Below are 18,285 nucleotides of genomic sequence, written 5' to 3' on the forward strand. Positions count from 1 at the left end.
CACAAAGTGCTCTTCTGAGGAAACCAACTCACGATTTCAGCTTGAACGGTGACACTGGTTCCATGTTGATCCCAACCCCAGGATCAACTTTGGGTGTAACTGACAACCATGGCGGCCAGCCCTACCCTCTGATGGCGCTGCACAGGAGGAGTTAGCAAGGCCAATGATGCTCCTCCCCAGCCCAAATCTGAGTGAAAGGTGCTAAGGAAGTGACTGAAGAGGTCGAGGGAGAAGAGACAAGCTGTCTATGAAGGAATGACACAGTGGCTTTGACCGGCAGCAGTGGCACTGATGCGGCAGCAATGTCCGTGTCCTGCCTGCGGCCTGCAGAACGGCCCTCACCAGCTTCTCCTGGATCTCTGCCCCTCTCACTCAGCACCCGACCGTGGTGGAAGCAGTGGTTGGCTATGTCTTCTCTGATCAGACTCATCTGAGCGAGCTGAGTGCAGTCTATACTGAGCGCACGCCAGACTCCGGGAGGAAGCAGCTCCCAGCACGCTCTCCCTGCTCACACCGGCCGCGTGCTGAGCCAGTCCTCCCACTGCAGCTGGGGTGATCATTCCAGAATGTAAATGCACCCTCATGAGCCTCCTCGATTCAAGCCCACAAATGGCTTCCCCTTATTTTGACACAGACTAAAAATTCCGTATTGTGGCTGCAAGTTCCTGCGAGGCCCAGCCAAGGAGCTGATCTGCACCTCCTGCTACCAGTAAGCCTGGGCCCTGCATCACTCGAACTTCTCCCGTCCTCTGACCCATCGCTGTGGGCTGGGCACAGCTTTGCTTCCGCCTCAGCATGGGCCCAGCCCTCACGGGGCCACGCCCACTCATGGTCAAGCGCCACTTCCGGGTGCTCCTGGCCTCCCCGCTGATGCGGATCTCGCAGCATCTCTCACACAGATCTGTTCACAGGGACACCCACGTCACTCTGGGTCTGGTCGCTCCCTGTGCGTCCCCGGACCTTGAGCAGTGCCTGACACAGGAGGCATTCACACATTTCTTAAAGTAAGAAGGATTTCCTGCTGCCCAGGCTAGCACTGGGCGGAAGTTCTAAAAGCTCCGCTGTGTAGTTGTCATGGAGTGAATGACAACAGCAACAGTTGGCAAGTGACTATTGCTTAGGAAAAGCCAACATACGACAGGGCAGCAACACATGGGAGACTGTGTGCACAGCGCCCAGGGCCAAGCAATCCACTCAGAAGGGCGGCCCAGTGCTTCTGTGGCCCCAACATCTGCTCTAGCGCCGGGAAAATGCCCAAAAGGTCAGTAGCGCGTGGCTCTCCTTTCTGCTGAGTTTTACCTACATTGTGAGTGCATAGCCAGGGGTCATGTAAACAGCTGAGTAGTTAAGATACTGGGTTTGTGCCTTTTACTCACCTGAAGCCATCTCTAAATTGAACTGTGAAAACAAAGAGAACTATTTTACAGTTTTGACCACAAACTGAAAAGATGATGCAACTGTGACAAGTATGTTTGATAGCCTTTTGAGAAACATTTGTAAATCAAACTTGGTAATGGTTTTAACTGCATAGCTATTCCAAATTATTCACGATGGAGGGAAATTGTTTCATATTATTCAAGTGTGTGAAATTAGGTCTAATAAATGAAAAATGTTCTTTGTCATGTAATTCCGTTGAGGAGAAAGATTTTAGTTCCAAAATCATGTTCGGTACCTCACAAGCACTCTGCTAGGCAGGAGGGGAAGTGTGGAGACAAACTGCATTGCCCTGGCTTCTTCAGAGCCTCGGGCACTAACGGACAGGAAGAGAAACCGTGGCAGTGGCAGGAAATACCGTGGGCCACTCTGCAGGCACATTGTGAACAGTGAAAACACGCACACCCTGCATCCTCTGAAAGAGATAATGACGACCCAGAGGCTTTAGGGAAACAGAGGAGCTCAGCAAAAAGAACATGAGGGGCCCAAGGCAGCAAAGTCCAGCTTTCTAACTCTACCAGTGAGAAAAATGGATCCCCAAGGTGACCGTACCAGGACAGGCGAATGCTGAACCAGGTCGTGAACCTAACGGCCCCTTTTAAGGAGTTGTCATGGGCATGATCGAGCTGTATGGCTCTTACTGGCTTTCTTTAGAATTATTCCAGCCTTCAGGGGTTAAAAAATAAAGCACACTTTGATTCGCTGTCTGTAAAGGACCAAGAGTCAATACCCTGCCTCTGGTCTGGTGCCCTTCCTGTCTCTTTCTGATTAGCAGGTGAGATAATTTCCCACATGCAAGTGTGCTCATGTGATGCCATTCCCTGGGGTAACAGGTGTTGCCCTCCACGAGGTCACCAAGCCTCCGCGTGCTCTGCCCTGGCCCTTGACGTCGGCCTGATCTGCCCTCTCCACATCCTTCCCGCTCCAGGCTCCGGCCACACTGCGCTTTCTCTGGTTCTTCCTCTCTCTTTTGGCCTCCACACACACTGTTCCCTCTGCTCCACACACCCTTTCTTCGCTTCTGCCCTATTGATTCATTACTCTGGCAAGATGCTGTCACCCTGGGTATGGACAAGCTGAGCCCTTCTCTGAGGCCTTGTGCCTTCCACGCTCTTAGTCCCGTGGGGACACAACTGCAGGGAGGGCAGAGACCCGGGGGCTGGCCCAGCCATGCCGAGCCCCTTCCTCACTCAGCCCAAGCAAGCAAAGGGCCCGGGCAGGCAGATGGCTGTTCCACCAGAAAGCTCAGTGAGTAGCTATGGAAAAACAGTGCTTTTGAAATCATTATATTGCTTTGCTTCAGATGCGATATCAATACATAAACTCCCAGAATCATTATGTTTCTTTTATTCTGTTGGCAGCATTTCAATATCCAAGCAGCTGGCTTCAATAAAAGGTAAGGCGGGGAATGACTGGGATGTGTGTGTGCCCCCCACCCTGACGGCATGCCAGAGTTAAAGACAGGGGGACAGCAAAACGTACAGGGATGGGAGGGACCTGCATACATCCCAGGCGAGCTCTTTGTAAGGGTGTGGGAGCTGAGCTCCAGTGTAGGGGTGAGCACGCTCACACTCAGGCGCCCATTCAAGGCAGAGCTGGGGTGCTGCTGCAGATCCCCTCACTCCCGACCCAGCATCCCCCACCACCCCATTGTTTCTCTGTGGAATCCTCAGGACACCTGCAGCTGGGCCATAAGCTTCATCTGACCCACAGAGATGCTCTGCGGAACTCAGGGTGATGGGCTTCCACCTGCCTCTATTCGCCCTGGGAATCCAATTGCAGGAGCAAAATATATCAGAACCAACAACACTGCCATGGAGATAATACAAGAAAAACGCTCACACAGTTGGGTCACCCTTGCCCGAAATGCATGGCTCAGAGTTTACAGAGTCACAGACTCAACCAGACTGTCACAGTGAAGGTGTGTTCTTCCTCCCAGACGGCCGGCCAGTTTCTCCAGAACAGGGTCTGCGTAGTTTATTTAAATAAGTCTCTGTCTTGATGAAAATATGACTTTTATGCTGTGACAACACAATGAATCTCTGATTTGTTTCAAAATTTTATTTATTTTTAAAGTAATATGTTGTGCTTTACTTCATTATTACATGGAACCACAATTTTCTTTCTTTTTATTAGTGTATGTTTCTTTGGGGGAACTATGCATGTATTGCTGTATCTTGGTCATTTTGATCCCTTTACCTCCCTCCCATAACCCTCTTCTCTGTCTCCACAAAGTCTGTTTTCTTGTTTCCTGCCATCTCTCTTTTATTTTACTCGCTTTTTATTTATATTTAAGTTTCTTACATAAGAGCAACTATGCAATATTTAACTTTCTGTGTCTGACTTATTTCACTTAGCAGTATGGTCTCAAGTTCCATTCATTTTCCTGCAAATATGGTTCCATTCTTCTAAATAGTATTCATATGTATATATATGTTTGTATATAGGATATGTATCACATTTTACTTATCCATCATCTGTTGATGGGCATGGAAGCTGTTTCCAGAGCTTAGGTGTTGTGAGCTGAGCTGCTCTAAGTGGTCTTCGTGTATCACTACAGTATGATGTCTTTAATTCTCTCAGTAACATACCCAGGACACATGTGGCTGGGTCAAATGGGATTTTTAATTTTAGCTTTCTGAGGAATCACTGTGCTGATTTCCATAGTACTTGTATTTGCTTATGTTCCCACCAACAATGTAGAAGGCTTCCCCTTTTCCCACATCCTCCCCAGCATTCCTTGCTTTTTGTGTTTTTGATCATAGCTGACTGGGGTAAGATAGAATCTCAGAGTGGTTTTGATTTGCTTTTCCCTAATGGCTAAAAGATGATGAATACTTTCTCATGTATTTATCGGCCCATTTGTTCTTCTTCTTTGAGAAGTGTCTATTCCGTTCATTTTCCTGTGCTTTGATTGGGTCACTTGTTTGGGGGAAGTTAATTCTTTTCATCCTTTATATATTAGTCCTCTATCAGAGAGTAGCTGGCAGAATTTTTTCCATTCTATAGGTTGTCTTTTCACTCTGTTGGTTGTTTCCTTTGCTGTGCCAAAGCTTTTTAATTTGATGTAATCCCATTTGTTGATTCTTGATAATATATCCTGTGCTGTCAAGTTCTATAAAGAAAGTCCTTAAAAAAGAAAGAAAGAAAGAAAGAAAGAAAGAAAGAAAGAAAGAAAGAAAGAAAGAAAGAAAGAAAGAGAGAGAGCCCTTGCCTGTGCCTGTGCCTCAAGCGTCTCCCCTGTGTTAACTCACACAGCTTCAGGTACTTGTGAGAAGCACCCCAGCACATGTTTAACGAGACTTCTCCCTCTGGGATTGGGTGTAACTGCATCACCCCTGCCCTGTTTCGTGCCCCAAACTCCTGAAACTGGAGACCATTGCTGCAATGTTATTCCCGAAAGATCAGAGGATTAGCAGGGCTCGTCTTTTATTCAGTGGTAGGCAATTTAAGTGTTACTCACTGAAGTCAAGCATAAGTCATGGAACTAAACTGATGATTTTTCTGCAGGATGCTTGGCTTCTGAGCTCCAGGGATTGGAGAGTAAGGATGTAGGAACACTCAGGGTCAATTTGCAGTGAGTGTGAGAAGTTTGCAGTGAGTGTGGGAACACCTACTGACTAGAGCAGAGAGCAGAAACCTTACTTGTTCTTGGCTCTGCCATAAGCTACCTGTATAAGCTTGGGTGAATCACTGCGCTCCTGTAGGTCTATAGTTTGTCAAAAAGTAGCTAATATCAGGAAAAGTTCTAAAATGAAGCGATGCTGACACTTTGCTGTATCAATCGTGCTGTTTCTATGACGCTAATTGTTAGGAGCTCCTCATATCAAGTGCTTCATATTTAGAGCTCTGTGTTCCAGGGTGGGTGAGGAAGGGGGGAAGGAGGGTTGTGCTGAAGTTCAGGCAGCTCAGTTTAGCACATGTGCAGGAGGCCCAGGCCCAGCAGGGCCTGGGAGCAAATGCAAAGATAACTGAGGTGTGATGACCTCCCTCAGAACACTCAATGTAGAACTGCACTGTCCAGTACAGTAGCTACCAGCCACATGGAGCTCCTGGGCACTGGAAAAGGAATTATTTTGAGAAAAGAAAAAGTATAAGACTTAAAGAGATTAGCAGAAAAAAAATGTAAAAATCTCTCAATTACTTGGTTAATTGATTACCTATTGAGATGATAAATTTTTACTAAGTTTAACAAAATATATTATTAAAATTAATTTTGCCTGTTTCTTTTTAGTTTTTTAATGTGGCTGCCAGAAAAAATATGATTATGTATCATTTTTCTTTGGGGAAGTTTTGATCTAGAAAACAGGACAGAAAATAGTGTTAAAGTGTGAGGGCTCTTGTCTTAGGTACTTTTCTCTCATTGCTGAGACAAAATACCCGACACCCAAGGTTAAAGGAGAAAGAATTTATTTAGCTCACAGTTTGTAGAGGTTTCAGTCCATGATCGTGGCTCCCAGGTGGGTGGCACGGCAGAGGGGAGTCTCAGAGGAGAAACAGTCCATGGCAGGGTAGGCAGAGGGGGCGTCGCAGAGGAGAAACTGTCCATGGCACCCACATGGTAGCAAAGCAACAAGGGACCCTAACACTGTCTCCCTGCCCCTATGTCTTATCCAGGCTACTTAGGGTGGGCAGCACTCACACCCTTATCCTAGTGCCCTTGAGCCTAGCATTGCAGCATGAGTCAATTTCAGAAAAAGCCCCCCATGTTACTGCATGAGGCTTTGGGGGACACCTAAACACAGCTATAACACCTCTGGAGAGGTTGGGGTTAGGGTATTATAAAAGGAAAAGGAGGGAAGTTCTCCCCTTGTGGGGTTTTACACAAGAGCCCTACAGAATACACTACCCGGAAAATACCTAGAGGCACTACACTGGGGTGAGGGCCAGCTTGGTTGCGTGACTTCAGGTAATGGGTAAGCTACTTCGTTGCTGAGCACCTCCGTTTCCTTACCTATAAGGTGGGGATGAGAACAAGGCCACCTGGTAGGACCGGACCGACAAAACTGACTGAGTGGGATCGGCCATTGGGCCCATGCGGGAGCGGCTGGGTGCACGGCACGAGCTCCAGAACCCTTCCTCCACTGTCCAGCTCAGCACAGGCTCCAGGAGGACAGAGCTTGCCCTTTGGACCCTCTCTGCTCTGCACCCAGAGCTAGCACAGGGTCTGGCGGGAAACACGTGCCGCGGAATTCTTGAGGAACGCACAGTGAGCAGGGAACTGCCCATGGCTCGGGTAGCAGAGCATATGAAAGCGAGCGAGCGAAGAGCAGGAGAGGGCAGCATGAAGCGGCCTGGCTGAGCGGCCTCCCCCCACCCCATTCCAGAATCAAGACAGCCAGTAAAAAGTGCCAAGAGAGAAACAGCAGCGGCATCCGTTGCCAGTCACACTCTCCCCTTTACAATACGCTTTCACATTCTAGTTCGCAAGTCTACAAGGCAGACAGACGGTGGAAAACTTCAGAGGCAACCTGCCAGGTTTATTAAAGGAAGAATCAAGACACAAAAACAGGAAGCTAAGAAGTCTTGCAAAGTAGTATCAGTGTTGGTAAGACAAGCAGAGGTCTTAGGTATCTTATTTTAAATATTTTCTAGCTCTGTTTTTACCATCACTATATGCTATTTTATAGTCGGGGGAAATGCGTGCTGTTTTCTAAGGGATGTAGGAGAAGGATAAGAAGTTAGTCAGTCCAGATGGGGTCATAATTCAGAGTGCGGCCAGACTCTTTATCAGAGGGCTGGAAACATCTGGATTCTACCCACAGAGGTTACTCTAGAGTGGCTCATCTTCCTATGGGCTTTGCAGTCTGGAAAACCTTCAAATCCTTCATTTCTCACATCTCAGCAATCTGAAATTCAGAGTCTTCATCTTTCCATACATAGGGTTCTCAAATGTAAAGTTAGGAGACTAGTAGTACCCACCTCTGCAGGTTTTATGAAGCATTAAGCAGAGAAGGTATCTATCATCATTTGCAAGCTTAACCACACCCTGAACATCCTGTCTGTCCTCACTAAAAGGCTGTACCCAGCAGAGACTTGATGCTTACTGTCCTCCAACAAAATCCCGAGGCCAGTAGAGCAGCCCAGACTAAAGGCCTACGTAGGTATTCTTGATTACTAATTAATGAATCAACTGGGCTGAATTACAGAAGTATATATCTCCTAAGGAATTCATGTTTCTTAAAGACAAAATAGTATTAAACAGAGTTCACTCTTCAGCTTCTTAAATGCAAGGTCGTCATCCTAAGGAAATGCAGAAGACAAGGCAGTGCACCTCTCCACCTCAAACACACACACATCTCCAGAAAGGCGGGGCAGGACCCGGAAGGAATGTGCCCATCTCCTTGTGTTTTGAAGAGCAAGACAATGAGAGGTGATCAAAGACACTCAGGGTTTGGATGTGGCAAGGGTGGAGGGGACAAATAGCTGAGGATGGACAAAGAAAGAGTTAAAAATAAAGGCCAAAGAAGCAGGAGATTTTTCTGAGGCTGGAGTTTTGGGGAAGATGCAGCGTCAGCCACTGGTCAAGCATGCAAAAATCACAAGTGTAAAGCACTAGTCAAAGACCAGCATAAGGTGGAGAACCTGGGACCAAGAAGGAAATCAAGGAAGAATAAGTTGAAGACAGTTTTTGCAGCCATTTATTCAACAAATATTTGTGAAGCACTCATTTTGTACTACAGATTCAACAGAAAATAAGACAAGCAAAACAATCCTTGTGTTGGTGGGGTGTCTTAGTCATGTTCTTCATCTCTGGGACAAAATACCCAGCACCCACAATTTAAGGCAGAAGGGGTTTATCTTGGTTTACATTTTAGAAGAATCAGTCCTTGCATGGTCGGCTGGCTCCAGTGAAAGAGGCACAGTGGAAGGGCCTCAGCGGAAGAAAGCTGCTCACCTCATGGCTGTCAGGAAACAGAATGAGAAGGGAGACCCGGAGGGAGATAAACACTTCCAGCTCACACTGCCAGCAACCCTCGCTTCTGACCAGACACCACCTCCTGAAAGCAGTTTCAGCTATGACACTGCATGTTCCAGTCACTTGCGCAAGCCCTGTCTAGAAGTGTGTGATCCTTTGGAGAGCATATTTTTCCTGGTCTTTTCCTCTCCGGTGCTTCTCCTATTCTCTGCTTCCTGGCTGCCATGACTGGAGCAGCTCCCCTCTCCCAGCATGTTCTCACCTTGGAACCAGCCGACCTTGGGCTGAAACTAGAAGCCAAAATAAACCTCTCCTCATTGAAGTTTTGTGCATCAGGTGCTTTGCCCCAACAAGGGAAAGATGACTAACACATGTTTTGTAAATATTTGAGTAAATGAATAAAGTTACAGCTCAGAAAACCAATACTTAGAGAGGTGAATGCTTTCCCAAGGTCTTATAGCAAGCAGTGGGTAAATCTCATCCTAAGTCTATGATTTCTGATTGCTACTAAAGGAACTTAGCTCCTCTCTGTTGTTTAAAGAGTTAGAATCACTCAGCACATCCCACTCCCGGGTAGGGTAAAGGGCCAAGGACTGGGTCACATGGCACACACCCTCTGAGTCTTCTCCCCACCTTTCCCTGGAAAGAGCCAGCCAAGGTCTCAGAAGTTACTGTATTCCAGGATGCTTTCTCACACATTTCTTCTCCCATAGCTTTGAAGAAGAGCTCAGATCTGGAAAAAGCCATTGCCACTGTTGCTCTGATTTTCAGAAACTCTTCTGACCCTGATGGTAAACTTGGAAAAGCTGCTACAAAAAGTCTGCTGCAGTCCCAATTTGGGAATTTCACCAAGGTAAGAAAATTAGGGCGACTCCATAATGGCCGGCCCAAGAGCCCATTGTGTTGCTTCAATCAACAAATGTTTATTATTGCCTACTCTATACCAGGCAGTGAGCTGAGCACCAGAGTTAGTGCAATGAACACGCTCACAGCCCAGTAAAGAAATATGCTGAAAAAGCATTTAGAAATATTTAAAGGACATGAAGGACCAGGGCAAGCAATGAGAGGGTAAAGCAAAGGAACCATATTGGGGCAAGCAGTCAAAGAAAGACTCCTGGAAAATTGCAATATAGATAAGAACTGAAGAGTGTTCGGAGTTCATTAGGCAAGAAGTAGTGAGAATGTATCATCCCAAGCAGAGAGAATAGCATATACATAGCCCATGGGCAGGTTGAAGGCTTGAAAGGTAAGCTCTTGGTAAGAAGGTGGGGGAATAAGCCATTGTGAGAGGTAAGGCTAGAGAGGCCAAGAGAAGTGATATCTTACAGCCAGAGAGCAGGGCAAGGCCAGAAGTGGATTCTAAGTCCAAGTCTAAGAAGCTACACAACCAGCGTGCAAGTGAGGCATGGGGGAGGAACGGAGTAACTGTGGAGAAGCAATCCGAACAAGAGGGTGAGGGATTCGGCGACAGTGGTGAAGATGGAGGAAAACAGACACATATGAGAGACATTTGGAAAACAGAATGGACGATCTGAAAATCAAATGGCTGTGAAAGTTGAAATACAGGAGGAGCAAATACAGCGGTGGCACTCTAGTTTCTGAGGAAGCGATGAGTGGTAACCCCATTCCCAGAAAAGAGGAAGCCTGGAGAATGAGCAGGTTTGAAGTGGGAGGGGAAGGAGCAGGTGTCGACTCCCATACGGATCGATATGTCCATTCTGAGACAGCCATGAAACCTTCAGGTGGGAAAATGAAGACAGCAACAGGAAGTGTGAGTTGACGGTTAGAACAGAGATCTGCGTTTGAAATGTGGAATAAGAGTTGGAAGTGCGTAAAGTGGTCTAAAGGGACTAGCCTAATCACACTTCAACCATCTCAATACCATCCTCAACATTTCTCCTCCATGTGCCTACGACATACGTTACCATTTCCCTTGAACATTTTCTTTGTATTTTCTCTATACTTGAATACATTTATTTATAAGGATACTTTTAAATGTTAATTCGATGGATAAAAATGGAAGATCATAGTAAAAGAATAAATAGATGACTTAATTCTTAGTTAATATTTATTCTTATATTGTCTAAAGTTGCATTGCATTCTACCGTCAGTATCTGTTAATACTCTGGAAAACATCAGCCTGAGGAAAATGTGAAGAAGTAACTAAGGGGTCACGTGAGCCTAAAGCACCAACATTCATTAGTAGGTGGAGCAAGAAGACATATGGAGGTCATCTGTGAGTTTCTGTGTATGTTCTGAGACATCAGAAGATGACTGTGCTCACATATGTATATACGTGTGCACGCACACACACGTATAGCTTTAGTGTACTAAGTAATGATTATTTCAAATGTGTGGCTATGCATGAATATAGTGTGATACATTAACATGACTGGAAGAAACGTTAATGAGGGTTAGCTGTCTTCAGGAATGAGGTAAAGGATTATGCTTGCATTCTTTTTTAAATGTTTTTTTTTTTTTGGTACGGGGGATCGAACTCAGAACTTTGGGCTTTCGAGGCAGGTGCCAGAACCACTGAGCTAAATCCCCAGCCCCTAAATGTTTTTTTTTCTAAATATTCTAAATTATACATGCATCATTTTTGAGATATTTTTAGGAAAAGACTATTTTGGGCCATAAATATTAAACAGAATTTGACAAGAGACGAAAAGTTTTAGGGAACCTTTAAAGAAAGAATGTGTGAACAAATCTTGTAATGTTTCCCTGCATCCAAAATGAATGGCATGTCCCAGAGAGAAAAAGAACCCCTTGCCTAGTGCTCAAAAAATCTTCAGAGGGCTTTTAAAAAGCATGGAACTGAGGACCTACTGGATCTGTCCTAGTCATTAGGAGACATAGCTTCGGCCTGCTGTCCCTCGGGGCAGGCTCAGCTGCAGACACACCTGGGCTGAAGAGCACCGCTGCCCTGCTGGAGAGGAGAGGCAGCGGGAGGCAGAGCCGTGTTCCGCCCTGGGCACCCTCAGAGTGGACGGCGACAGTTTACACACTGAGCATGCAGAGAAGTGCAGGACGTGGCCGAGCAGGCGGCCAGTCCTCGAGATACCCCAGGCCGGCATGTGCGTGCCCGCCAGCTCCAAGGCAGCAGGGGCTGCTTCACTCCCAACTGGGCTTTTGCCTGAAGTCCCCTGCAGAGGCCTCTGGTAAACTGCACTCGACCTTTCAGCTGAGACCTGGGCCCGGAAGGGACATCTTTCTCATAAGCTCAAAATAATTCTGGGGCTCCTGACACCTACCACTGGCCAGATGTAATAAAAGGGGCACTCAAGGCCCTGCTAAGAAGATACAAAACAGGGTAAGTGTCATAGGCCAAGAGGACTGGACCTCGGCCAGCTCTGATCTTACAATCTACAGAAAGAAAAACGAAGGAGGGGGAGGAGGAGGAGGAGGAAGACGGGCCGCCTGCCTCCGTGGCGTTGGAGGACACAGTGTCAGTTGCACTGGTGAGGTCCTATCGTTGTCTTGGAATTGAGCCCCTTCCCACAGCAGCAGCTGTCCTGGAGGGAGCACGTCGACTCCCTTGGCCCTTGCCCATGGTGGGAGGGGTCCAAAGGAGAGCCAGCCTGGAGACCTAAGAGTGGATCCTAACCTCGAGAGCAGTGCGCGTCAGTCCAAAGGTGTCTCCATTGCCAGGATGGATTTGCACACAGAGCACGTGGGCAACCACTTGAAGTTGAACTAAAGCAAACGGAGTTCAGTGTGAGAGCGGATCAAATGACCTTCCTGTCTCAGTTTCGAGCTGTGAGTTGACACTGAAAAGCCCCTGCATGTATATACTGTTCAGATTCTTTCCTTCACGCTGACTGTATGAGGGCTATAAACTTGAATCTGATTTATGATCACAGTAAATGCCGAACAGTCTTTCAAAGAAGATGCTTTCTTTTCGCATAGTTTACTCTATATTTCTGGATAATCTTATAGATCAGATAAACACATGAAGGATATCTCCCATAACAAAGAGATTATACTCTGAAAATCTAACAATAACAATATCTGTGCTCGATGACAGGCTCAGCAATTAAAAGTGTGGGCTCTGGAATCAGGTAGACCAGGCTAAAATCTCGGCTCCCCACTGCAGCCTACCTCGCGTGGAGCATTACTTAACCCTCAGGAGTCTGAGACTGTATCTGTAGAATGGGAATGGTAATAATATACAATATTCAGCAAGGTGACTGAGAGATTTCAGTAAGGTAACCTATGAAAAGATTTAATGCCATGCTAGAGGCAACCTGACACATTGCTACTGTTAATAACATGTGTGTTTTGGCTTATTGTCTGTAAATCCAAGGTTTATATAGTGAATTAGGTTTTTACTTATTCTTTGTTCTTCCCAGGGACAAGAATCCAAGTCAACCTACCAAGAGATCCTTTCTGAACTTGATGAGCACACAGAAAATAAGCTTGATTTTGAGGACTTCATGATCTTGCTACTAAGCATCACTATCACGTCAGATCTACTACAAAATATATGGAGCGCAAAAAGTATGAATTGAGCAGCTTTCTGTGTGCGGTTAGATGAAATAAGGGCAAGGGTAATAAGTGATAAAGGCTTCCCATCAGATTTGTAATTAATTGCATGTTGATCACACATCAAGGATAGCTCTGATTGCTGAAATTCGGGCACAGTATAACTCTGAAAGCTACACATGCTCTTCAGAAACGCATGACATTCAGAAATGTTCGGGTAATGTGGTCTTCATGCTTTACAACATGTACACTGGACACCACTGAGTTGCTTTTGCTGAATCAGTAGTAACTTAGAGCAATTTTCTTGTAGACAGTGAGTCACTTATTGGATCCTCGCTCACTGGATGACAGTTTGTAGCAGCTCCTTGGCGACACTGTGGAGGACGCTGTCATGGGTGGCTGACAGCCCTCCCCTCAGATGTGCCTGCAGAACTCCAGCAGAAGAGGCAGACACAGGACCATTTTCAATCAGTTGCGCATAGAGCACAAGTATAGTTATGATAAAGGGTGACAGGACGCTGAAAGTTCATCTCCTGGCTTGGGTTCAAAGGTCAGGGAAGCTTCATCGATGTTCTGCAAATGGCAAAAACACAGATGACCAGTGGTTGCTATGGAAATGGGTGGGAAATGAGCTTGTCCACAAATAGGCACAAGGGACATCACGGGAGAGCAGAGATCTCCCTGTCGTGGCCGTTGTGACGGTTACACAGCTGCCTGCATTGGCAGACTCTTCAAACTCACATTACACAGGGTGAGTTTTACTGAATGTGAATTATGAATCATATGTAAGTAAATAAATCTGACATTAAAAATAAACCGCAGTGCCCTTGTAGCCTGATGGTACCTTAACCAACATGGTTCCGGTTGCATCTCAGAGACCCACCTCAGTCTGTGTCCACCTCCTGTGTGCCTGCCTTTAGGTAAAACACGCGCACACACACTCGCGTGCACACACATCACACTGGGCCCTGCCCAGGGACTGAGGGCTTCCGTGCGGCAGCTCAGCAGGTGGTGAGAGGCACCCAAGGCTCCCAGAGAGGGCACTGGGCAGTGGCCAGTACCATGAAGCCACTAGCCACATACTTGCACATGGCCTTCCTGCACAAGCTGTGCAGAGGACTCAAAATGCCCCCAATTTCCAGCAGCAGGAACAGAGGTTCTGAGTGACTGAGGGGTGGTTTGGAATCACCCAGGTAACAAGCGGAGAGTCAGAATCCCAGCGCCTGGGGGAAGGAGGAGGCGGTACCGGGCTGGGCGAGGACACCAAGTGTTCTGAGCCTTCTTCCCTTTCCGCCCAGTGATGCTGCGCCCTGCAGTGAGCCCTTCGTCCCACACTGATCACACGTCCGCCGCAGGCTGCGGCCTTGAGAAAGGCAGCGGGGAAGAGTCACGGTCTCTACCTTCTGGGGGTCGCGACTGGTGAGACGTCTGTGTGAATGTGGCGGCTTTGCACTGTCCCAAACATTCCTGTTCTGCCAAACACTCGGTTAGATGGTGTCTGGCCATTTCCTGAGAGCTGAGTGCGACCTCTGAGTTGAGGAGCTGCATGCCCCTTCCAGGTAGGAGCATTGAGGGCGGGGGCCCAAGCCACCACCCCGTTTCCCTGGGTCATGCAACACGCCCTGGGGGGCTGCTCCCCAACCTGGGCCCTGAGGGTGGCCAACTTGGAGCAGAACCCCACATGCACACCGTGGTCCCTCAGAGCTCCTTAATTGGTTGCCAGGAGGCTCGAGGGTACCAAAAACAGTGAGCACCAAACAAACCACTCTGGCTGGGAGGACAGTGAGGGAGTCGGGAGAAAGGGACACCGGCAGGTTCCAGCTCGCCCGCCGAGCTCTGAGCAAACAGCCTGTGCTAGGACAGCATTCTCACACCAAATGCATGGAGTACCAAATTCAGTGAGTTTCAAAGTAGCGGCATCCCAGAGTGTGAGGGTAGACATGTCGCTTAAGAGAGAAATAAACCTGGCTGTTTGGAGTCATTCGCTTGAAGTTACTGTAACTTTCCAAGTCTCTCTTGTAGCCCCTTTCTTCCCAGCCTAATGCGTGGGGCTTACACACAGGTACGAAGAGAGCCTTTCCCAGGGGGACAGCACCTTGTAATAACGCGGGGCCTGGGGAGGAGTTATTTCACCCAGAAGTGTTCCAGACCCAGGAACACGCAGCTCCCAGCCCCCGCTGTCAGTCCAAGAGCGCGGGCCGTGGAAACCTAGGACCCACACTGCCTTCCATCATCACTTTAGCAGGAGGTAAGTCCACTTAGCAGAAGCATGCAAACTCAGCTATTTAATACAAGAGAAGTAGACTGAAGAAAACTATGCTCGTCCACATTTCAAAGTCCTCCTACCACAAGCTGATTGTCTAGAAAAAGAATCAGGTAGGAAAGGAAAGGAGAGGAAAGTTTCACCTTCTCTCTTTCCTTCCTCTTTATAACACAAGGATGAGCTTATGTCGGCCACAGTTCTGGGGGCCTAACACATAGTAGTCATCCACTGAACCCCCAGGCATCCCTGTGAAGCAGGTCATTATTATTGTTGCCATCTTACAGATGAGGAAACAGAGCCACAAAGGATTTGGTTTCTCCCAAAGTCACACAAGTAGCAGGTTTGAGAGTTCTCTGCCCTCCTTGAGGGCAACGTTCATCTTGTTTTAATATTAGATTTCATTGTGAGCAATAATATTATAACTTGACAAAAATAGCCAGGCACATTTCAGGCACTGTGCAGCAGATAGCAGTGCCAGCTGGGCCTGGAGAGCCATTTGGCGTTCCTCAAATAGAACTCTGTGGGCTGTCCTCCCTCAAGGCCCTTTGTGTCTCAGTCACACGTAGCTGAAAATGGCAACCGTGGTGACCAACGGAAAGGTCAAAGTCACACCTTCCGGAGGAGAGAGGAGCCTGGCCCATAGTGTGAGGAGGAATCTTGGAGCCATTCCACCCCCTGAGCTCCCAGTAAGAACCTTCAAAAATCTGCCCCAGATGGAAAGTCACGCTCCTGAGGGGGTGTCAATCATGGAATCTATTCTAGCCTGATGGAAAGAACGAAAGCAGCTAATGCACATGTGTGTGTGGAAGCATCAGTGACTGACAAGGCAAGCGGAGGTGCTGAGACTCAGGGTCACAGGAGCCGTGCCTCCTGGACCTGCCCTAGGACCACAAAGTCTACTCTGCGGGAAGAGGGGCCGAGCTGGAGATGTCACTCAGCAGCACAGGTGAGCCTACCGTGCACCTGTCTTGGGACCCCTGCCCACAGGAACAAAACCCACTCTGATTACACACTCACGCCTGCACAAAGGAAAAGAATGTTGGTATTTATAAACAAGGTGCAGGACCATAACGAAATGAAAGGGCAGAGAGTGCACATAATGCCTGCAAAATACCGGAAACAGTAATAGAAGGCAAAACCCGGCTTTCTCTCTCAGTCTCTCTTTTCCTCTCCTTTTTTTATAAACTGTATTTGCACAAACCAATTATGTGGAGGAGTGGGTTACAGTCAGGCGTGTTCATGCAAGTGCACAGCACACTTGATTTCCACATTCCCGTCACCCCTTCCCTCTCCCCTACTCCTTATTCCCTTCCCATTCTCTAGCAGTCCCCTTTTTACCTCGCTATCATCTTTGTTTTTTAACTTTCTTCCTGGAGTCCACATATGAGACAAAACATGATGTTTGACTTTCTGAATCTGGCTCATCTGGTAATGTCCCCTTCATCCATTTTCCTGCAAATGGCGATGACGTCACTCTCCTGCATTCCTGGCGGGAATGTAAATTAGCACAGCCACTGTGGAAATCAGTTTGGATGTTCCTCCAAATGCTAAAAAGAGTGCTCCCATTTGACCCAGCTACACCACTCCCCAGTATATTCCTGAACAAATTAGCCTCAGCATACGAGAAGGACACCTACGTACCCATGTTAATTGCTGGATGATCCATAGTAGCTAAGCTATGGAGCCAGCCTTAATGCCTGCCAACAGAAGAATGGATAAAGAAACTGTGGCACATAACCTAATGGAGTACTACTCTCTTAGTCTTTCTTAAATGGATTGTCTTCTCTCTGCATGTGGTCATTACTTCGCATTGTCTTTCTCTACCTCAGTCTCCGGACCAGTTCTTTCTACTTCTTCATTCAAGAACTAAGCACAGTGTCTTGTTTGTTGACTTTAATTTCCTCTTCAAGTGCTCAACAAACATTCAACAGTATCTTAGAGGCCCAACACCAGTCCTTGGGAGAGAGCACCTGATTGGTTGTGAGTGGAGATCGCTCCTGATCCTGTGGCCAAGGAGACAGTTTACATCCCCAGTCAGCAGGCACTGTGGGAGCCGAGTCCTCGAAGAGGATGTCAGCAGGTTCTTAGAGCAAGAAGAAAGAAGCAGGGAAGAAATAATTGATGGAGGAAATTATAATCTCTAGAAGAAAATCTATAACTGGCGCTAGGAAGTCAGCGTTATTTACTTCTCAGATACAGGCTCAGTAAAAAGTGTCTCAGTGGAACAATTTCATTCATTACTCCAAGTGAAGCCTCTGGTGCATTGTCACTGAACAAAAGACACTAACCGAGTCTCCCCGGGAAGTAGTCCTGTGATTAATTACAGCCAAGATATTCGTGTACAAGGGCCGTGGCACCCTTACAATTTGCTGAGAATGGCAGAAACATACCCACTCCTGGAACCCCAAATTTTCTTTATTTTAGCATCTAAAAATGGGTCCAACTGTGAAAGCAGCGTCTGTGCTTTACATAGGCTTTTGTAAGAAAAGTGGGAGATGGCTGGAAGCAAATCGTGGCAATCCTGGTCAGTCCTTTGGCACAGGCAGAGCTGACGAGACCTGTTAGCAGACCGGGCCATGCGGTGCAGCAAAGGCTGGCCCATCCCAAGGTCCAGGGCAGACAGCAACCCCCAGGGAAATCTGCCCAGAGCTATGCTGCGCCTGTCTTCATTTCTGCAATTTCAGGCCTGCATACATGGTGGGTCCAGATTTTTCTCTGATCTTTCAGTGGGTAAAATTTTTAAATAATCAAATTCAGGGGCCAGGGATTTAGCTCAGTGGTTCTGCCACCTGCCCCACAAGCACAAGGACCCGAGCTCGATCTCCAGTACCAATAACAATAATTAATAATAATAATAAAACTCAGGAGGAGGCATAGCAATTAAGCAGAGTTTTGACATGATTTATTGTTATTCAATTTTAAAAACACACTTTCCTTGAGGAACACCATGTACTCCTATAACAAGTTCTCCATACTTTGTCCACAACTTCAAATTGCAAGTGCTGTGACTACTCAGAATTTTTTCATACTTTCTTGGGAACAAAACACGAATTGTGACCCGTGAGAAACGGCGTCCCCAGTTTGGCGTGCGATTCAGAGTGTGTGGTGCAGAGCTGTGTGTACCTGGAGAAATCGCTGAGCTGCAGAAGAGGGCAGGTGGAGGAGGGAGGGCGTGGCCCTACAC

General features: G+C 47.2%; 1 protein-coding gene across 1 annotated transcript; it reads left to right on the forward strand.

Annotated features, from left to right (window-relative positions):
* Positions 1–1,075: 1,075 nt before the first annotated feature.
* Sntn (sentan, cilia apical structure protein) lies at positions 1,076–13,654 on the forward strand. The gene is made up of 4 exons (XM_004871611.4): positions 1,076–1,261; positions 2,796–2,830; positions 9,067–9,206; positions 12,706–13,654. The coding sequence occupies exons 1-4, from the start codon at positions 1,251–1,253 to the stop codon at positions 12,862–12,864; spliced, it is 345 nt and encodes a 114-aa protein (XP_004871668.2). The 5' UTR covers positions 1,076–1,250; the 3' UTR covers positions 12,865–13,654.
* Positions 13,655–18,285: the final 4,631 nt, after the last annotated feature.

This window comes from Heterocephalus glaber, unplaced genomic scaffold (assembly GCF_053883595.1).
Source record: "Heterocephalus glaber isolate CG9 unplaced genomic scaffold, H.glaber_assembly_v1.0 deba00001472, whole genome shotgun sequence".
In the NCBI taxonomy this organism is placed as follows: Eukaryota; Metazoa; Chordata; class Mammalia; order Rodentia; family Bathyergidae; genus Heterocephalus; species Heterocephalus glaber.